A 21,234-nucleotide genomic window follows, 5' to 3' on the forward strand; every position below is an offset into this window, starting at 1 on the left:
GCCCGCCCCGCACCCTCCGCACCGCCCTGCACAGGCTGTGCGGGCCGCCCTGCGTCTCTCACCCGGCCGGAGCCCGGGGGTCCGCGTGGCGACCCCAGCCCCTTCCCCCCTCATTCCCAGTCCGAGGTGGAGGAGACAGGTGGAAGGAAGGAAATCAAACCCTGGAGTCACCGCCAACTTCCCGGCCTTCACCCCCGCAGGGAGCGCGGAGGTGGCGAGCTAGAAAGAACCAGAAGGCCGAAGGAGACACCCCAGCATCCCCAGAAACGGGCGGGGGTGCGGGGGCCGCCGCCAGCTCCGGCCCAGGGCGGTGGCTGCCCGGGCCTGAGGATCAGTGCTGCCCGGGCTCCCGCCGCGGTGTGGTGGTGGGGGACACGGGGGGCCGGGGGGGGGCCGGGGGCCTCGCCAGAGGAGGAAAGAGCATGGCGGTCAGAGCATTTACTATCAGGCACGACCCAGGCTCCCCCCTCCCCGCGAAAGTCGTCTTCTGCCCATGGATGGTGGTGACAGTGTTAGGTGTGTAAGCCTGGAAGTTCTCGGGCGCATGGGAAGCTTGTGGGCCACACCCCACGGGCTTGGTGCATTTGTGCCTGGGAACAGCGAGCGATCTGAACGAGGAGAGGCAGGACTGCCTTTACTCTCCTCTTCCCAGCCTGAGACCCACACGTGTGTGAGTGTGTGTGAGTGTGTGTGCGCGGGCACTCACACGCATGTGCATCTGATAGATTTGCTATGTGCTGGTCCTGGGGCTTGAACTCGGCCTGGGCTCTGTCCCTGTCCCTGAGCCTCTTTGTGCTCCAGGCCAGGCTCGACCACTTGAGCCACAGTGCCACTGAGTGCTTTCTCTGAGTGGTTTACTGGAAGTTCTTATCTTACAGACTGTTCTTGCCCAGGCTGGCTTTCAGCCATATACATATTTGTGTCTCCACATAGATATGTCTATACACGTATGTTTATATACTCGTGTGCAGATGCATATGTACTTGCACACACATTTATGCGTACACGTGCTGTGTATGTGTGTAGTGACTGTACATGGAGAGCAGGTGCTAGATGCCAGGTGTGAAGCAGGAGAAGGTAGTGCCAGCCTCTCCATTTTGCAGGTGAGAGAATAGAGTCTCCAGGGGTGTCACTGGTCTCTTGGAAGCCACCCGGCTTGGGCGTGAAGACCCTCGGCTCCCTGGCTCCGCTCTTCTCATGCCCGTGCCTCATGGCCTGTTGCTAACATTCTATAACATTCTAATTGCTTGATGATGAAGTGTCATGGAAGAGAAGCGTGGTGGGGAGGGATGTAGGGACGCATTGGTTTGCTACGGGACTTGCCTAGGGGGGTTTTCTTCACTGCCTGGTTTGCTGAGGAGTTGACCCTGAGGGTGTGATGTAGGAATATGCAAACCCAAGCACAAGAGATGTATTGCAGGCCCCGAGTCTGGAGCAAGGTAAAATAAGACCTTTTAGGTTTATGTCAGCATTAAGAATATTCTAGAAAGGCTTGCCTCATGTGACACTTTAGAGTGGGAGATGTGCCCTGTTCTCAGGGGCTTGCAGTGGCTGCCTGCACTGAACACTGGCCAGGTGGGTGGCCAGAAGAGAAGAGAGACATCCCTTCTTCCTGTCGTAAGGACGGTGAATTGCAGACACACACTGTGTGCCATATTGTCCAGGCTGATGACGGACAGGGTTACCGGGCGGAGGTGGGGTGAGCTCTGCTGGGCGGAGGTGGGGTGAGCTCTGCTTCCTGACCTTGGCGGGTCGTTTGACCAGGCTCTTGCGCCACGCTGGTGCGATCTGGTGCGCTCGCTAGGCAGGTGCGGCTCCTGCCGTGACTCAGGCCAGGCGCTCTGGATGAAAGGAAGTGGAGATTGGGCTCGAGGGAGAAGTGCTGTCTGGAGGGAGAAAGCCCAGAGTTAAGCCCTAAGACCAGCACGGACAAATAGAGCTACAAACGTTTTATTTTATTTTTTTAAGAAAAGCTGGTATTATCTATACAGTATCTTCTCCTTTTTACGTGATTTCTGTAAACTCTGCAGTCCTAGAGTGTGAAAGTTGGAAGGAAGCCTAAAACACTTCTGGTTTATTACTTTAGATTTCTTGGTGGAGAGAAAAAGCAGGCTGCACTGCAGAAGTGACTTCTTAAAATTTATTTTGTTTTCTCAACTAACAAGCTGCGGCGGCCACTGTGTTCTGAGCGAGGCACAGGCCCTGGCAGTGAACCAGAGCTGAGCGGGAACTCGGGTCTTGCCTCAAAGGTGCCGCTCCTAGGGCCACGTGTGCAGCTCAGCGCCGACTGGGCTTTTCTTAGCCGTGTGGGCCAGGGGATGACGGCTGGACATAGAAAATGTGGTGGACCTGAAACTCTTGATAATACTCAAAAGTCATGTTAGCTGGTAGTGTCCACCTTCAGAATCACATTTGCTTGCCTCAGTAGGCCAAGTGACTTAGGGGAAGTGAGGAATGGGGAGGGATGGGCAACGCAGGCGGGACTCGCGGTGGAATGAAGGAGTCCTGCTTTAACTCGCGTTACCCCTTGTCTGAAGGTGCAGAATGGGATCAAACTGCCCATCTGACCCAAGAGCATGTGTTTGAAGCCACTGCATTGATTGAGAGCAAATAAAGAAGCCTCCCGTGTATATATGCACATTGAATACCACACACATGCATGTGCACACACATACTTCCTTGTAGTACAATGTATGCTACTTTCACTTGAGAAAAAGACCATAAGACTCAAGTGCAGATCCACTATCTCACTAATATGTGTGTGTGTGCACGCGCGTGCATGTGTGTGTGTGTATGTATGTGTATATATATCCATATACACGTTAGCTACAGGAGGGGGGTTGTTATGTGATGTTTTCCCAATGTGTTGTAGGTCGTGCTGGCTGGTAGGACACCGCCGTGTGGGCTTCTGGGCTGGCTCTGCTCTGAGCAGTCTGCTTTCTCAGTGGTAGGCCAGGAGGTAGACATCACACTTGAACTTTGCACTTGATCTTTTTTTTTTTTTTTTGGTGCCTGTATTAGGACTTGACTCGGCCACCAGCTATTGCTTAGCTTTTTCCATTCAAAGTTGGTAATCTGTCACTTGAGCCACACAACTCCACTCCTGGAGGTTTGCTCGTTGACTGGAGGTGAGAGGCTTTGGATCTGTCTGCCTGAGCTGGCTTTGAACCAGGATTCCTCAGCTCTCAGCCTCCTGAGTCATGTGCTTCCTAGCCAGCCCTTCACAGCATGTCAACTCTAACTGGCTCAAGTAAAGCTGATGATGATGATTATTTTTCTTTTGGTGACGGGAAACAGACAGATGCATCATCGGACTATTCAGGGGCTGGGATGGAGTGAAGGCTCCTGCTTGTAGACACAGCTATGCCTATTTTCCAGTAAGTGCTAATACCCTGCTGGCCTTCTTCCTCTAGGCTGGCCCAGCACACTGCGGTGATGCCAGGCCACCAGCCACTTCTTGGCAAACTCCGGCACTTGTCTTCTGTGACAGATGATGCCTGATCGCTTCAGAGCTTCGGAAGCAAGTCAGGGTGGACCTTTGGACGCAGATGGTCCTGTGTGGTGGACCCTGGGAGGAGTCTGGGCTTCACGGCGGAATAGGACAGCATCATAAATACAGTCTGCCCCACCCCCAGTGTGTGTATTTGTTCAATACCAAAAAATCAACAGCGAGTCTGAAATTGGCTCGTGTTTGTCACCTGGCCATCCTACTACCTCCTTTTTTTTTTTCCTAGCCTGAGGAGGACTGAGCAGAGGTTATGTAATGTGAGGAAGCGGAGAGCCTGACAGAGCCTGGAAGGCCGGAGCCCCGCAGTGAGGGCGGATCTGCATGTGGATGCTGTTGACTCAAGGCAGCAGCAGTGTCACTGTTCTTGAGGGAGGTTCTCCTGTCAGCCTCTCTCTAGAATGTTCGACACGGGTGCCTCACACTATCCAAAACCCAAATAAAAAGAAACCAGAGGTGCTTGGCGAGCTGAGGTGGAGCTGGGTGCTGATGTTTCCGCCGTTTTCCCTGCGCTCCTCCGCCACGCAGAGCCACGCGGCTCTGTTACCTGGCACCACTTGCAGTTCTCGTCTGTTTTGGGAGAGGAACGTACGCCTGTGGGTGTACGAGGGAGACGAGGAGTGATTGCACGCGTCCTGGAGTCGGGTGCGAGCAGCGGTGGAGTGAACAGGGCCTGGGCATTGATAGCCCAAGGGGCGGGATTGGGAAGTGGTTATTAGTGGCAATCACGGGTCTGATGGTACTAGCTCTTGCCTGTTGAGAGGGTCTCCTGGGCTTGTGTTGAGGGCCGCTGACAAACCTTCTCAGTACATCTTACAAGTTCCCGAAGCGGAAGCGCTAGCCCGGTGTTCACATAGAGGGATGAAGATTGAGGGCGTGTGTGGTCATGGCGTCGGCGGGGACTGGAGAGAAGATTCAAGGCTAGGTCGGGGTGGCTTCGAACACACCCGTCTGCCTAGTTAGGGGGAGGGGGATGGTTCGCTGTACCAGACGTTCTAAATTTCAAGAGTTGAGCCTGCTGTTTTCATTGGACGAACAGTTCCGCCCCGTGGCGGTGCTTGGAAGTTTAGCAGGCCCGCTGGTAAGGGGCACCGAGTGTGGAAGGGACAGGAAGGAGAAGGGTGGGCACTTTCTGTGGGGTGACTCGGACGGGCTGTGGCGCCACCGTGAAGACGGAAAGATCCTCCTGCCAGCGGGAGTGGTATAAATAGGCGGCGGAGGCTTTGCTTCGCTGCAAGGTGGGTCATTTTGGAAAAATATTTGCTTAGTGAGTAACGGTGACACTCGCTTTCTGCTTGGTAATGTGGTTTCACCTCACTCTGAGAATCTGAGAACATTTTAGGGGTTCTTTGCTGCCAGCTTGATTATTTGAATAGAAGTGCCCGGTCTTGCACCATCTGTTACTGGTATTTCTTTTGTTCACTTTTCATTTCAGGTCTCTTAGAAACTGAAATTGGTAATGTGAGAGGTGCCGATAATGAATGGTGGTGTGGTGGTGGTGATGATGATGATGATGATTGTGTATGTGTGTGTGGGAGGGGCTTGTCACACTGACTGGCACTACACAGCTAAACAAGAATTTGAACATCCCTCTAGAAAGCTTGAATAGATAGGCCAGACAAAGACAAAAGGCAGAGAGGAATTTGTTTAATCATTTGTCCTAGAAGAGAGGTTAGAATTCTGGTGTCCCCAAGAACCTTTGGGACAAGACCAGTGATCTGATTTCACCCTAGATAATGGGCAGTGCTACTCAACTGGGAATGGGAAAATCGGAGGGTTGGGGAAGGAGAGAGAGACCCAAAGGGAAAAATGGTGGCAGATAGCTGGCAGGATTTAACTCGTGTGTGTACTTTCTTGTGTTTGACGCTGTGTGTGTGTGTGTGTGTAGGTGTGTAGGTTTTGTTCCCTTGCATTTGTACTTTTTCATTCGTGTAATGAGCTCTATGGACCATCTGTTAAATGTCAGGCACAAGTGGACTTCAGGGATATGTACGAGTAAGAGTCCTTGGTCTCTTCCTCTGGGGTTTCACGAAGGGAGATGTTGGGTAGGAACCTAGAGGAGGAGGAGGAGGAGGAGGAAAGCAGTAGGAAAGAGGCCTGTGGAGTCCCCTAGCCATAGTGAAGAGCTGGGTGTCCAGGCAGCCAGTGTTCTCGGTGCTCGGTGAGCCAGGCAATGGAGCGCGGGTTGTGGTGGAGACACGGGCAGAGCCAGGTCGCCTGCCACCCTTGGTGTGGTCTCCACCAGATCTGAGGGCAGTGAACATTCACATTCAACTTTTATCAAACAGTCTTTCCTGTATCTTTGCAAGTCTTGGGATTGAGTCCGGAGCCTTTTTATTATGCTAGGCCAGTGCTCCACCACCGAACTATATCCCCAGCTCCCAACTTTTTAAACAGATTGCGCTGTAACTTCCGTGGGAGTGGGAGGGAATTGCTGAACGCTGCTGAGGCAGGCAGGGCCGGTGGTGGTGGTGAGGAGAAGCTGTGATGGAGGCCGGCTGCCTGGGTCTGTGGCGGGAAGGGCAGCGTGCGGGCCTTCCTTCACATCCGCCCAGGCCCGGCTGTCCTCGTGGGTGAAGCCGTCCTCCTGTTGTTGAGTGTGTGGCTTGCTGCTGTTCAAGTTGGCTTGTCCAAACCAACAACCTTTTGGGTTGTTTCCCACAGGTGTGATCCCCAGAGTGGAATTTCTAGGTCAGAGGAAATGAACGAGCAGTTTTATGGCTTGGGCTACATGGTGCCAGCTTGTCTTCAGGAAGACAATTTAGACGGCCACTTGTCACCTATGAGTGCGATTTTTACTCCACAAACCTGCCAGCCCTGGAGTTTATCATGTTAATTTATTTATGTCTCTAATTTAGATATGTAGAGGTCTCTTTTTGGTAGGAACACCATCAGTTTATCCTCTGTGGTAGTTTCCTTTGAAGTTGTTGATGCAGTCCTCTGTCTCAACTCTTGAGTAGACGTTTTACAAAACTCCTTTCTATTAACCCTCTGTCCTTGACTTCAAAGAACACTTGCTAGTGTGAGCACCCAAATCTCAGAAATACTTACAGGGCTGGGAAGGTGGCTCAGTGGTAGAGCACTTGCCTTGCATGCCTGAGGCCCTGGGTTCGATTCCTCAGCACCACATAAGCAAAAAGAAAAAAGCCGGAAGTGGCGCTGTGGCTCAAGTGGTAGAGTGCTAGCCTTGAGCTGAAGAGCTGAGGGACAGTGCCCAGGCCCAGAGTTCAGACCCCACGACCGGACCCCCCCCCCAAAAAAAAAGAAATACTTACATTATTTACATCAGCAGCTTATTAATAAAAGCTCTTACATTGGGATGCTGATGAGCAGTCTGATAAAGGAGTCCAATAGCAGAGAGCAGAGCATCGAGAGGGTTGTTGGATCCTCGTGTCTGCTGTGGGCGTGCATGCGTGCATGCTCCGGCCCGCGCACACACTCAGCTCTCTGGAAGCTCTGAACCTTGCCTTTCTGGAGTTTTATGGAGGCTTCATTATGAAGGCCCAGGATCGATTACATCATTAACCACTGGTGATTAGCTCAACCTCAGCTCCTCTCCTCCTTGGAGGTTGGGGGTGTGGCTAAAAGCTACAACTCCGTAGTCAAGCCTTAGTTTTTCCTGGTGCCCAGTCTCCTAAGGGTCTTCAGCCCTCATTCATCTATGGTCAGTCCTGCAAAAGCTACTCACATCACCTTTGAGATTAGGAGCTGTTTTTGAGGAACTTAAGGCAGAGACTGAGCGTCTATCTATATCGTTATATATATTATGTATGTATGTGTATATACATATATACGTGTATATGTGTATGTATATATACGTACATATATATAAATAAAATCTTTTGAATCATGCCAACTGGTACTTGGTAGAGCTGGGCTTGCTTGGCACACCCCAAATTCAGATAGATTTTTTACTTTAATGCCAGAGTTTCCACACTTGCTGGAAAAGTTGTTTTGTTTTTTTAAATTTTTTTTTGTTTTTTTTTGGGTCCGGTCGTGGGGCCTGAGCGCTGTCCCTCAGCTCTTCAGCTCAAGGCTAGCGCTCTAGCTCTACCACTTGAGTGCTTATGTGGTGCTGAGGAATTGAACCCAGGGCCTCATGCATGCAAGGCAAGCGCTCTACCACTGAGCCACCTTCCCAGCCCGAAAAGTTGTTCTTGCCTGGGTTTATTTGTTCTATAAATCCTTAGCGAGGTATGGAGTGCCCCCCCCCCCATCACTGCCTGAAGTCTTGCACGTGATGCCGGTTCACTTACAACGTAGTGAATAAATAAGTCAACACTTGGCATCCCTAGAGAGGTGGAGGGCTGAGCAACAGCTGTGGTGAGCAGGCAGCCAGCCATCCGTGGCTCACACCTGTAATCAATCGTAGCTACTCAGGAAACTGAAATCTGAGGATCACGGTTCAAAGCCAGCCCAGGCAGGAGTAGGAGAGTCCACCAGACTTATCTCATGGTTGTGGAGGTATGGTGCAAGTGGTAGAGTGCCAGCCTTCAGCAAAAAAGCTAAGGGACAGTGCTCAGGCCCCAAGTTCAAGCTCTGGTCCTGGCACACACACAAAAGGAAGAAATCGCCGTTGTGCTGGAGGAAGGTGACGTTCTGCAGTGGGCACGGCGTGCAGATGGCACATGGTCGCTGCATTGCAGCATCGCGGTGCTTGATGCCGTCCCCCCCCCCGTGCCCCCCTCCCCCCTCCCTCCTCGGCATCTCCTGAGCTCCCCTCCCTCTGCCCCTGCAAGTCAGCGTATTCTCTCCCTGGCATTCTCCATATTCACCAGCTTTTTTTTTTTTTAAGTCTTTGCTTTTGCCCTGGCAACAGCAGATTTTTTTTCAACTCAGAGAGGATGATAGGAAATCAGAGCTGACCAGGTTTATATAACATAACTGGAACTGTTCTGCTGTGAGTTGTAGAAGCGGAAGCTTTGTCCTTGAAACATTTTTGTTCTTGTTTTCTTTTTTTCCTCCTCTCATATCTGAAGAATTCCAAATATCAGTGCCTTAATATTAGACATTTAATGTGCTGCTCAAATTGTAATGGTATGTAGCCTTTGCCTTTTGGTCATCTGCAGCATGTTTTGATTGTCTGTAGCAGGAACAATTTGGTTGCATTACAATCTTCTTTAAAACAACAAAAACTGGATGCTGGTGGCTCACACTTGTAATCCCAGCTACTTAGGAAGCTGAGATCTGAGAGTTTCAGTTCAAAGCCAGCCCAGGCAGGAAAGTCTATGAGAACCAACAAAAAACCAAAACAAAACGAAGTGGAGCTGTGGCTCACATGGTAGAGTGTTAGCCCTGAGCACCAAAGCTCCCAGGGCATTGGAGAGGATCAGAATTGGTGTGTGAGTTGGAGTGGGTGGAGAGAAAAGAAGAGACCTCAGCACCCATGGCAGGTGCTAGGGGAAGCTCTGAGGGTCTCTTTGTCTCGGTTGGACTTTGTATTTGCTATTTCTTTTGTCCTGGTCAAGTGTAGTGTGTGTGTGTGTGTGTGTGTGTGTAGTATATAATATATAAAAAGTCAGATCGTTGAGAGACTGTACTGCCTGGTGTTCTTCCTGCATCGTGAAAGCAGCCGTAGGCAACACCTACGTAAATGATGTCTGGCTTCCAATACACTTGTTTATGAGAGGAATTGCCGTGTTGGCTTTCCCTTGCTGCCCTCCGGCTCAGAGGATGTTTTGCTAATTATTTCCACAATCTTCATTATTGAGGTGGTTCAACAAGCAAGGGACATGGCTGTCCCTGGCCCTGAGCTGCTTGAAGTCATTACAGCAACCTAAGTATATACATTTGTGGGTCATCAGCACACATTACAAAACAGTCTGTAATTAGTTTCCGCTATGATGACCAGGAACAGGAAATGGGATGAAGAGGTGGCTCATCTGTTTGGAATCTGAATGTCTAGGAACAATCAGAAAGGTTTGCTAAGAAGGTAGAACCCGTACATAAGTAAGCACAGCACTTTGTAGGATGGAATTGAAGACAGCCTTAGCTAATACAACCTGCTGTTTTGGTGAGCAAATAAAATGAGGTCAGGCTGATTTTATTTTTTTTAAAGACAGAGTTTAGACAAAAATATAAGTTCTCTCATCGAATAGTCTCCCTCCTCCTCCCTGTATTCTTTCTACTCTAGATTTCCACATATGAAAATACATATATAGTAGATTCTAGTGAATAGGGAAGAGAAGACGAATAGAGTTTCCAAGTTACGAGTTCTTATGCTTCGAGACTTCTTTTGATGTGGAAGAAAGTACTTGTCAAAAGACAGAGCCATGTGATTGTATTTGGTATTTGAAATGAGAAGGAAAGAAAAGATTGGGGATGAGAAAGAAAAGGAGAGAGAGAAGATAGAAAAATAGATACATGGACAGGGACAAGAGGCAATCTTTATGGCCTCTGTTAGAGACAGTCCAGAGAACCTGACTGTTAAGAAGGAAATGGTCAGTGTATTTCAATTCAAAAAGAATTCAATGATGGAACACTAAGAAGTTGAGTGGAGGGGCTGGGAAGGTGGCTCAGTGGTAGAGTGCTTGCCTTGCATGCATGAGGCCCTGGGTTTGAGGTCTCAGCACCACCTAAGCAGAAAAAGCCGGAAGTGCAATGGCTCAAGTGGTAGAGTGCTTGCCTTGAGCTAAAGAGCTGAGGGTCAGCGCCCAGGCCCAGAGTTGGCCCCATGGTCGCCAAAAAAAAAAAAAAAGAAAAGAAAAAAGAAATTGAATGGAAGCAAATCACGTGTAAAGCCTGGCCCACAAGTAAAACTTGTTAAAACAAAACCAAAAGCAACAGACATAGCTAATTTAAAGAACATGTGTTCAGATTATCAGGAAAATTAACTGAGCCAGTCTCTGGAGATGAATGGACTTGAGCAGGCTTAAATACTTTTATTCTATATGTCTCTTTTTAATTACCAAATTTTATTTTACTATCTTTAAGTAGTTATGCAAAGAGGATTTCTATATTCCTGATTATAAGAAGCCCAGGAACATTTATTTTTGTTTTAAAAATACTGATAAGAAATATGAAGACCATTAGATGTGCCAGATTGGGTAAGAGACAAGGGAGTGACTATAGGATTGGGTTGTGTTAAAAATACGACTCAGAATCTTAGAACTAAAGGGGGGGAATATATCAAGTGTAATATATATATGTTACATACAAACATGTATATTAAATATTATATACATATATTTTATACATGTGTATATATATATATATTACACTTAGTTCAGGGAGTCCAAAATGTAGTTGGGCATCAGCATCACATGGAGAGCTTAAAAACAGAACAAACTCTAGAGCTAAAGACAAAGCACATTATTCCTGACCTGTGAGCCTCACAGTGACCTCAGGGGGTGAGACTGGGGATAGGAAGTTTAAGACTGTTCTCCCAGGGAATTTCAGTTCTGCATCTGGTGCTGGAGGCTTTGATGAACTTCTGAGCGGATCTGGATTAGTAGGGCCCATCCCCAGGCTTTGGGTGCCCCTTCTCTTGTCCTGTTCAGTGACTGCATCTGCCTTTTCCAGTGTTTGCCCATTGGTTGGTTTCACATCCTACAGAGACCATGCTAATTTAAATTTGAATCCCCTTTATCTCCCCTACTCAGTACATTAGTCCAAGAATCATGTTTGGGAATGAGGGTTTTAATTTTGTTAGAAACCAAAAATCATGACCAGGCTAGTGGGGAAAGGTCTAAGGCAAATAGCCTTTCTTAGATGCCATCCTTCCCGCCCATGCGCCTCCAGGGGAGTGGTCCCTCTGGGGAGCCCAGGGTGGTGAGCTGCTGAGGTGGAGTGGATGGGATCTCATAGGGGACCCTAGCTCAGGGATTGGAAGGCTTAGTTGAGGAACACACTCCTTCAGGTGAACTAGAGAACTGATTAGATTTGACAAAGAAGGGCAGCTTGGGTTTTGGTAGAGATGGGTGGGTGGGGCGCTAAGCATCTACCTTACACTCCTTGGCAGACATATGAACTGAGTCTGGTGCTCTTCTGAGTTCAGTTTGAAAACCCTTCACCTTATGAACAAAAAGATAAAAGACTAAGCTAGGCACGGGTTACAGGCATGCCTGGAATCCTAGCTACTCAGGAACCTGGAGTCTGAGATCTGAAGATCACAGTTCGAAGGCAATCCCCACAGGAAGTCCATGAGACTCTTGCCTCCATTTAACCACCCAAAAGCCAGAAGTGGAGCTTTGGCTTAAGTGGTAGAAGCTAATCTTGACCACAGAGGCTCAGGGACAGCACCAAGATGAAAGACTATCTTCACATAGAAGAAACTTTTAAAAAGAAAGTCATGTTCCATCTGTAGGTGAAGCCCCAAGTAGGCAGCCCTGTGGTATGCAGTTGAACAATAGCCATGCTGATTCTCAGGTGCTTTGTTTTTATATGGAGGAATGACACGTCTGCCATAGGGCAGCAGAAGACAACAATTCTCCCTTTATTAGGATTTTGATTTTCACCTAGCACCTTTTTAAAATTTACTTTTTGCAGAACCTTTGCACACTAAGTTAAACACAGTACCACTGAGCTGCATTTGTGGTTTTGTGTTTTAATTCTTGTTTGTTACATTAGCTTCAAGTTGCTGTGTGAGAGGTTTCAGTTCAGCACATGTTTGCGAGCACAGTGTATTTAATGTCACCCCTTCCATCATTCTCCTCAATCTGTCCCAACCCCGCCCACCTCTCAGTTTGCCTGATTTCCACACAGGTACATCAGTTATTATGATTGCACTTGCCCATCTTTCCTCTCTGCTTTGTTTTGAGACAAGTTGCAGTGTATAATCAGGCCAGCCTTGAACTCATTGCTCTCCTGTCCCTACCGTCTGAGTTCTGTGATTACAGCTGTGTGTCCCCATGCCCAGGTCAGCAGTTTGAATACTGGCTAGAAAGTGCTTTCATTCACCTGAGCTCTTTTTTTTGCTCAAGGCTAGTGCTTTACCACTTGAGCCACAGCTCCATTTCTGCCTTGTTTTAATTGGAGATAAGAGGCTCATGGGCTTTCCTGCCCAGGGTGACTTTGAATCTTGATCCTTAGACCTCAGCCTCTGAGTAGCTAGGATGACAGGTGTAAGCCGCTGATGCCACCTGGCTCTCCACTGACTTTTAGAATCAATTTGACAGTCATTGTCAGCAGCAGTTTGCAGAGGGAAAACTAAAACTAAGGCTCACATCTGGTAGGTCAGATGCTAAGGGAACAATTGAGTCTTGCTTTCTCTCCTACTCTACTCATGGATGCTAGCATTTGTGTTGAGCAGATGTGGTGCTGGCCAGATGTTTAATAGGGGTGATTTAATAGGGGTGGGAATTGTTGGTCCTTTTGTGTTATCAGCTAATAATTTGTGGTTTTTGTCCCTCCACCTGTTCTCTTTCTTTCAGCTTGGATCCCTTAGCACCATTACAGCTCAACCAGAGCAGAAAGCCCCAAATCTCATAGGCACATACCGCCATGTTGACCGTACCACGGGCCAGGTGCTAACCTGTGACAAGTGTCCAGCAGGAACCTATGTCTCCGAGCATTGTACCAACACGAGCCTGCGTGTGTGCACCAGTTGTCCTCCGGGGACTTTTACCAGGCATGAGAATGGCATCGAGAAATGCCATGACTGTAGCCAGCCGTGCCCACGGCTGATGGTTGAGAAATTACCTTGTGCTGCCTTGACTGACCGAGAATGCACTTGCCCACCCGGCATGTTCCAATCGAATGGCACCTGCGCCCCCCACACCGTGTGTCCTGTGGGTTGGGGCGTGCGGAAGAAAGGGACAGAGAATGAGGATGTGCGGTGTAAGCAGTGTGCCCGGGGTACCTTCTCCGATGTGCCTTCCACCGTGATGAAATGTAAAGCACACACAGACTGCCTGAGTCAGAACCTGGTGGTGGTCAAGCCGGGGACCAAGGAGGCAGACAACGTCTGTGGCCCACGCCCGTCCTTCTCCAGCCCAGCACCCCCCTCTCCTGACACAGCCATCTTTTCACGCTCGGGGCATGGGGCTTCCCATGAAGTCATTTCCTCTACGTACGCTCCCAAAGGTAATGCAGCTTCGTGAATGACTTGCGTGTAGCAGGCCTCGCGTCCACGGAGGCACCAGGGATGCTCTCTCACTTTGTGTTTCCCAAAGTCAGACGTTAGAGAAGGCGGCTCTTTTCTGCTGCTAATTAAATCTGGCTCTTTGGACTTAACTAGCAAGATTTAAACTCCGAAAAGTGTTTTTCTTTTTTAATTAGGAGAGGTGAAACATTTAAAACCTAGGTTACAATCAAGCTAGAAAATAAGAACCGAGAGAGGGACAGTGTTTGACTTATATCCGTGACTTGACATCTTCAGGTCTTGTTTAAATTGTAAGCAATTTAAATGTCTAAGGTTCCTTCCAGATGAAAAGGTTTTCCACCTAGACACAATCCTAGCAGGACGTAGTGAGAAGGAGCAGGAATGCCATTACATTCAGAAGAAAGAGAAGAAAATGCAAGCTAGGGCCAAGAATGGGAGGGAAAATTAGAAATTTCAGGAAACAGCAAATATGTTCCGTAGTACCCAGATCAGGAGATGAATTCTTCATGTTTTTCTAATGATCTTGACTGCATTCTTTTTTAAGTATCTGAGTTTTCCTGAGATTCCACTTGATCCTCCAGCAGAATATAAAATTGAGCCTTTTTGAATTCTTCTGTGTGAATATAATTTTCATGAGACGGTAACCACCTTGAGTTGTGTTACCTCGTGCTCTCTCCTGTCAGGTGACTTGGCTTTCCACCTATAGGGGGAGCCTTCTCTTGGCTACCATTTTGAAATGAAGTGACAGGTCCAAAGAGCTCCTGTGGCCCACTCTAGACTTTCTCACGGGCTGATGTAGACCCCTGTATCTGAGGTCTCTCACACCCCTTAGTGAAGACCGCATGGGGAAAGCCAGCCCCATTTGTACTTAATCTGTTGATAATGGCTACTAAGGAATGTCTGTCTTCTTTTATTCACTGACCACTTGAGTCCTTTAGCATAGCCACATGCTCACATTTACTATGGCATCATGAAATGATCTAAAGGGGAGAAAGAAGAGAATAAACAGGAATTAAACTTGCGCTCATTCTCTGGATACTCAAAGCAATTAATTGGAGTGCTAAACTATACCTCTGTATAGCAGAATATGCCAGGAAGCTCGGATCTTTTGGGGGTGAACTTGTTTTGGCTATACAAAAGTGAGTTGAGCTATTCAGATATTACTTTGTGTAAAAAGTAGAAAATGTGCAATACGACTTACAGTTACTCTTCAGCCAGCATCTCTTCCTTATCCAGCTCAGTCTGGCGATGACCCGGAAGGGTAAGGAATATATAGACCCCAATATGGAAAGGCTCTCCCTTCCTCCTTACTCTTTTTTTCTAGGCATGAACTCAACAGACTCCAACTCTTCTGCCTCCATTAGACCAAAGGTACCAAGTGGCATCCAGGAAGGGACAGTCCCTGACAACAGGAGCTCAGCCAGCAGGGAGGAAGGCGGGAACCAGAGCCTCCCTGCCCTCCAGGTGGTCACTCGTCAGCAAGGCCCCCACCACAGACACATTCTGAAGCTGTTGCCGTCCATGGAGGCCACCGGGGGTGAGAAGTCCAGCACTCCCATCAAGGGCCCCGCGAGGGGCCACCCCAGGCAGAACCTCCACAGGCACTTTGACATCAACGAGCACCTGCCCTGGATGATCGTGCTTTTCCTGCTGCTGGTGCTTGTGGTGATCGTGGTGTGCAGTGTCCGGAAAAGCTCCAGGACTCTGAAAAAGGGGCCCCGGCAGGACCCCAGTGCCATTGTGGAAAAGGCCGGGCTGAAGAAATCTGTGACTCCAACCCAGAACCGGGAGAAGTGGATCTATTACTGCAATGGCCACGGTGAGTCCTGTCCCTTCTTGCTCCTGGAGCTTCCCGTCCCTGAGTGGTTGTACAGAGAGGTCTCCACCCAGCGTCCCAGCTGCTGATGCCAGCCCGCTCAGCACTCTTCTGCATCTGTCTCCCCTCCCCACACCCCAGTCTCCCTAGTTCCATGTTCACATGTGCACATTGACCATTATCTGCACTTTTCCCACCCTCCTTCCTCTTTCCACTCCTCTGTTCCCCGCCCCTTGACCTCACAACTCCCTGACTCCAGTGACAGACAGCACCTGTCCCAGCTTGGTACTCATTTTGCCCATCTGCAGGATAGTTGTTCAGGGATGCTACGTGGTTGGAATCCTCTCTTGCATATGTCATACTTCAGCTAATATGTTTGTGTGTATGCGCATATGACCCTGTATATCTTGTTTACGTATACATTCATACTTTAGATCTAACTTCCACACCAGAGAAAATGTGTCCTTTGTGTTTGTGAGCCTGAAATACTTAACACGATTGTTTCAAGTCCACACACACATCACATTAAAACAAGATCGCATTGTCCATCTGGGCTGTTTTTGTAACTCGGCTGTGGTGAACGGTGCAGCAGTGAACACGGGGTGCAGTTGTCCTTGTTGTCTCCTGATTTGGCATCTTTTGGCTCAGTGCTCAAGGGGGGCTCTCCCAGGCCGGTCTGGGGCAGGGCATGGGGGGAGCTGTTCACAGGCTGGATCTGTCAGGTTAGAGAAAAGGTTTTCCTCATTCCATTAAACCTGAGACATTCAGGTGGAACTTCTCTCACCTTTCCTGCCACCTATAAAACTGGAGAATGTTGTACAATGAGAGCCTCGAGAGTTACCCTTAGGGACTTGGTTGGACTGTGTTACTTAACAAGTGAGGAAATTGAATTCAAATAGGTTTGACCCAAACAAGAGTCTAGTTGTTTGTTCAGGACAGATGGGACTAGACACCGTATCTCCTTGACCGTTGGGGCCCTTCCTTTTTCTAAGAAAATAGAGCAAGGGCAAAGCCCAACTTGTAAACACAGGCTTTTTTGCAAAATTTTAATTGGAACCTTGGTTTTCAGTTCCTATCACTTTCCACATACATACTTTAAAAAAAATGTTCTACTTCAATATTTGGAATCTCATTTTCTACCCTGAGGGTAATCTGAATTTCCCCTGGGTGACAGTAGAGTGTGTATTTGTCATCAGAGGCAGAGGCCCTTCATCTTTTATTTAATAGCCAGTATGTCTTTAATACAGGCTGGAATATTTTGTTCTTTTCCTCTTTTAAAGACAAAAGTTAGCTCACAGAACTTACTTGTCTCAGAGCTAAGTTTGACCGAAGACTGTAGTTTACAGCCATGTTAGTAACTTTCCTTTTCTTTAAATCCTAAATGGAATTCCAGTCCTCTTTCGGTAATCCCATTCAAGTATTTCCTTTCCCTTTAAGTCTAAAGGTGTATTCTTTTCTAAAATATTTGGCCTTTTGATGGTGATTTAAGAAAGCTAATACCAGCTGGGCACTGCTGGCTCTCGCCTGTAATCCTAGCTGTTCAGGAAGCTGAGATCTGAGGATCGCAGTGGTTCAAAGCCAGCCCGGGCGGGAAAGTCCTGAGACTCTTATCTCGAATTAACCACCAGAAAACCAGAAGTGGCACTGTGACTCAAGTGGTAGAGTGCTAGCCTTGAGCTGAAGAGCTCAGAGAGAGTGCAGGCCCAGAGTTCAAGCCCCAAGACTGAAAAAAAAAATGCTAATACCATTTGGCCTTGCAATTCCATTTAATGCAGACAGAAATACTGTTAAAAATGTAGAAGCACAAAGGCCTGAAATTTTTAATTCAGCATTGTGTGTAACACTGGAAATAATGGTCAATATTTCGAGAAATTGCTAGGTGACTTAAGACCTATCTGTATGATGGGATATTTATGTCGGCATTGAAGATTTTACGAGGTTATTGTCTTTTATTATGTCAAAGAAAAAGGCTACAGTTTCTATAATACCACCCAAGTTATTTTAAAATTTTACAATAACAGTTGAAAGGAAACATGACAAAATGGCAATTATTTTTCAGTGATGTGTGACGGGTATGGGTGTTTTCCTTCCTTATGAGTTTTCTGGACTTTCATGCCACCTACAATACTTCTTTTGTAACAAAAGAAATGGCACCTGGCTCAGTGGTAGAGTACTTGCCTTGCATGCATGAGGCCCTGGGTTCGATTCCTCAGTACCACATAAACAGAAAAAGCTGGAAGTGGTGCTGTGGCTCAAGTAGTAGAGCGCTAGTCTTGAGCTGAAATGCTGAGGGACAGCACCCAGGCCCAGAGTCAAGGCCCCATGACCGACATTAAAAAAAAAAAAAAAAAAGAAATGGCACAATTTGTTTTTCTTCCTTTTCTGACTGGTGTGAGTTGTCAGAAACTGCGAGAAAAGCCAGGCTGAGGCAAATAGCCTACTGCATGTGGAGGCTGTCCAGGCCTAGATAAGACAATGCTGGTGGGAAACCTGGGAAACCTGGCTTGGAGATAGCTTTAGACCCTTCGCTCCTCTCGAACACAGCCACCACAAAGCTTTTCATCTACACATAATTCTATCGTGCACACGAATTGCAAGCATACTATAAAGAACGTCCTAGACCTGTTCCCAGGTTGACCTGTTTACCCTCTACTCTTTATCATTTGCTCAGTTTCTAAAGCCACGTAATGTATTTCATACAATAAGTTATGTGTTACAGAGCAGTTCATGTATTTAATATGGTGATCTATAGTGTATATTGTGTACATGTACATGAACATACATGCACAAAATAATTTCTCCAAATCATTTCATAATCCTTTATGCCTTAATAACTGAATATGTATTTTCTAACAAGAATAGTCTCTGAGAACAACTTTAGCCAATTTAACATGGGTTTAATGCTTTGCCATCTGTATTTTAGTGTTGTGTGTTGTTCCAGTAAGGCCCTTAATTAAAAATCATCTTTTTTTTTTTCCTTTTGAGTAGGAGATCCAGTTTAGAATTCTGTATTGCATTAAATTGCCCTGTGGGTAACCAGTTTAAAAGCTTATTCTATTCCTTATTTACCTGATTAGTACAAAACGATGAGGCTATTCTACTAGATTATATGAATTTAGAACCATTCTCTGATCATCCCTTTTCCTAATGAAGTAACTCTGTTCTTTTCATTATTTGTTTTTATAGATTGGCCAGCTGAATTTATAAACACTTCTTTGCAGGATGATTTTCAAAACTCTTGAGAACACAAATTGTAGAAGGGAAAACTGGTCTAGCAGAAAAGCAGTTCAATAATGCTTTGTGACCTTAAACGTTCTTATGGCCACTGTTACCATGTTAAACTGTGTCTGTGTCCTTAAGAATGGATGTGCTAAGTCACACACAAGACAGTCAGTCGTACCCTTCTGTGGAAGCAAGATGTCAGCACTATGCCTTCCATACTGCATCACAGCAGTCTCGTTCAGCAGCTATCTGCAGTTCTCCCGTTCACCCAGGTTTTTGCATTGGGTTGTGTATGTTCAAGGTCTCTTTCTAAGGATGGTCTTTTCTCGCCAAGCTGCTAGTCTCGAAGGTACAACCAGGTAAAAATGGTGTTACAAGGAGAGGTTTTGTGCGGGAGAAACCCTTCCCAGGTGTTCAGAGTTGTCTGGAAGCAATGCTCCGTTGATCTGACTGCACCGTGATTGGGCCATGGATTATCCTGGATAAGGTGCTCTCTTCCTGCTTCTTGCTCATTTCACACCAAATTGCTCATGAGGCTGTGGGCACGGGTTAACTGTCTTGGCCCTGGGTGGCTTTCTGTTAGAGGTTCTGTAAGACTTCACTTGGACATGAAGTCACGTGCTGAGGTCCTGCCCTGCTCCCAGCGCCCCGCAGACCCTCGCTTCTCTGACGCAAGGCCGTTGGTTCCCAGCTCTCACCAGCAAACACCTCTGTCTGTCGTACGTTTTTGTTTAATTTGGTTTGATTTTTTTGTTGGTCGTGGGGCCTGAACTCTGGGCCTGGGTGCTATCCCTCAGCTCTTCAGCTCAAGTCTCACGCTCTACCACTTGAACCCCAGCGCCATTTCTGACTTTTTCTGCTATGTGGTGCTGAGGAATTGAACCCAGGGCCAAGGCAAGCGCTCTACCACTGAGTCACCGTCCCGGGCCTTGCCGTATGTTTTTATAACTTTATAGAGCTATCTGTACATCTGTATATTCATAATTTGACTTTCTTCAGTGAACTGAATACATAGTGTTTCGTATGTGAAAAAGGGAACTGAGAAAGAAAGAAAAGCCAAAACAGCCACTTGGCATGCATAAGCCCTCGTCAGGGCTGCTCCTAGAACAGTGCCTTGAACTTGGTGTGCAAATATATGTCATTCAGTGAAGTGCAGTGTCCCCCACCCTGTCTTCCTTACCTTGGAGTTCCTTGGACGTGAACCCGGTTACCAATGTCTCCCAGACTCCAGAGCATTTTAGACTGTGTGATGAGCATGGAAATGTTTGCATATATTTTATTTCTTTACTCAGAACAACAATGAACTGAGGTTCAAGCCTGACCTTTTGCTATTTCTTAAGGAAAAACAATCTAACACACAGATAATAACAACTCTCAACTGTGAGATGTTGATACAGCAGAAGGCAGAACAAAGAGAGAGAGATATAATAACGACAAGGAGTGATCAATCATCCCCAAAGCATTTTTTTTGTGGTTGTCATGGCAACGGCTAGATCCTGTGGACAAGAACCATGCCTGGCACCAGAGAACACCTTCTTCCCAGCAGGGCCTCAGCCTGCAACCCACAAGCTTGGACATTGTCTTTCTGGGAGGGAAGTGCATGAGCAGGAGGTCCAGCCCTCTAGGGGCGCTGATTTGCAATACCAGCACCCTAGTGGGCATGGGATTGCATTCGTGTTTCTTGTATAAATATTTCCCAGGGGTGGCTGTGGTTGGGTGACAGGTACTACGCCTGTGGAGCTCATGCCATGGATATATTGGAGCAATATCAATAAACTCTTGAATTGGGAATGACTTAAGGAAATGACTTAAGGAAATATTTCCTCTGAATTATTAGAACCACAATGCACAGTATTCAGAAATGAAGAGCGAACCAAGGGTTAGGAATTGGATACTAAGGAAGTACTTCTCCAGGTCCTTTTTGTTTAAGTAAAGTTATGGGACATTTGCCACCACCTACTAGGGTAGATCAAGAGGTGACTTGAGGTTTTGGCTAGTTTTCTTTCTTCTCTTCTCTTTCTTCTCTTTCCTCTCTCCGTCCCTCCTTCCCTTCTCTTTCTCTCTTTCTCTTGCTTGCTTGCTTTTTTTCTCCCTGTCCCTGTCCCTCTCCTTGTATCTCTTTCTCTCCCTCTCCCCCTTCCCGCCTCTTTCTTTCTCTCTCATCTTCTCTTCCTTGTCTTCTTCCATGAACTCATGGCCCTCCTGACTGCTGGGATTGTAGTAGTGAATCACCATGCTCAGCTCTCAATTCCATTTTGTTTTCTTGTAGTGCTGGGGGTCAAACCTGGAGCCTAATATATATTAGTTTGCCAGGCAAACAAGTCTACCAGTGAGTTAGCTCTAGTCCCTCATTGTCAGCTGTAGCAGGGATAATGTCTCCTGCTTATCAAGTGCTGTGTGCTTTCCTGAGTGTTTTATAAATATTAATTTTTGTAACCCTGTGGTGTCTATATATTACAAATAGGGAAACTGAGGGACAGAGTAACATACTGAAGTCACACAGCCGCGGGACAATGTCAGGTTTTAAACTCAACTATTAGGATACTGTGGGCCTTGCCTCATGATCACAACTGTTACTGAGCGCTAGCATTTCCCAATTTTTGTGGTGGTGCTGGGGATCAAACCCAGGGCCCCACTCATAGCCAGGCA

The 21,234-nt window shown here is 47.3% G+C and overlaps 1 protein-coding gene across 1 annotated transcript in view; it reads left to right on the top strand.

The window, feature by feature from the left end:
- The first annotated feature begins 4,478 nt into the window (after nucleotides 1-4,478).
- Nucleotides 4,479-21,234, top strand: part of Tnfrsf21 (tumor necrosis factor receptor superfamily, member 21) — a 45,526-nt gene continuing 28,770 nt past the window's right edge. Inside the window, exons 1-4 of the mRNA XM_013019078.1 lie at nucleotides 4,479-4,586; nucleotides 12,608-12,674; nucleotides 12,830-13,528; nucleotides 14,872-15,366. Of these exons, the coding sequence (XP_012874532.1) occupies nucleotides 4,479-4,586; nucleotides 12,608-12,674; nucleotides 12,830-13,528; nucleotides 14,872-15,366 (1,369 nt within the window). The remainder of the gene's footprint in view (nucleotides 4,587-12,607; nucleotides 12,675-12,829; nucleotides 13,529-14,871; nucleotides 15,367-21,234) is intronic.

Source organism: Dipodomys ordii, unplaced genomic scaffold (assembly GCF_000151885.1).
Source record: "Dipodomys ordii isolate 6190 unplaced genomic scaffold, Dord_2.0 Scaffold44, whole genome shotgun sequence".
Lineage (NCBI taxonomy): Eukaryota > Metazoa > Chordata > Mammalia > Rodentia > Heteromyidae > Dipodomys > Dipodomys ordii.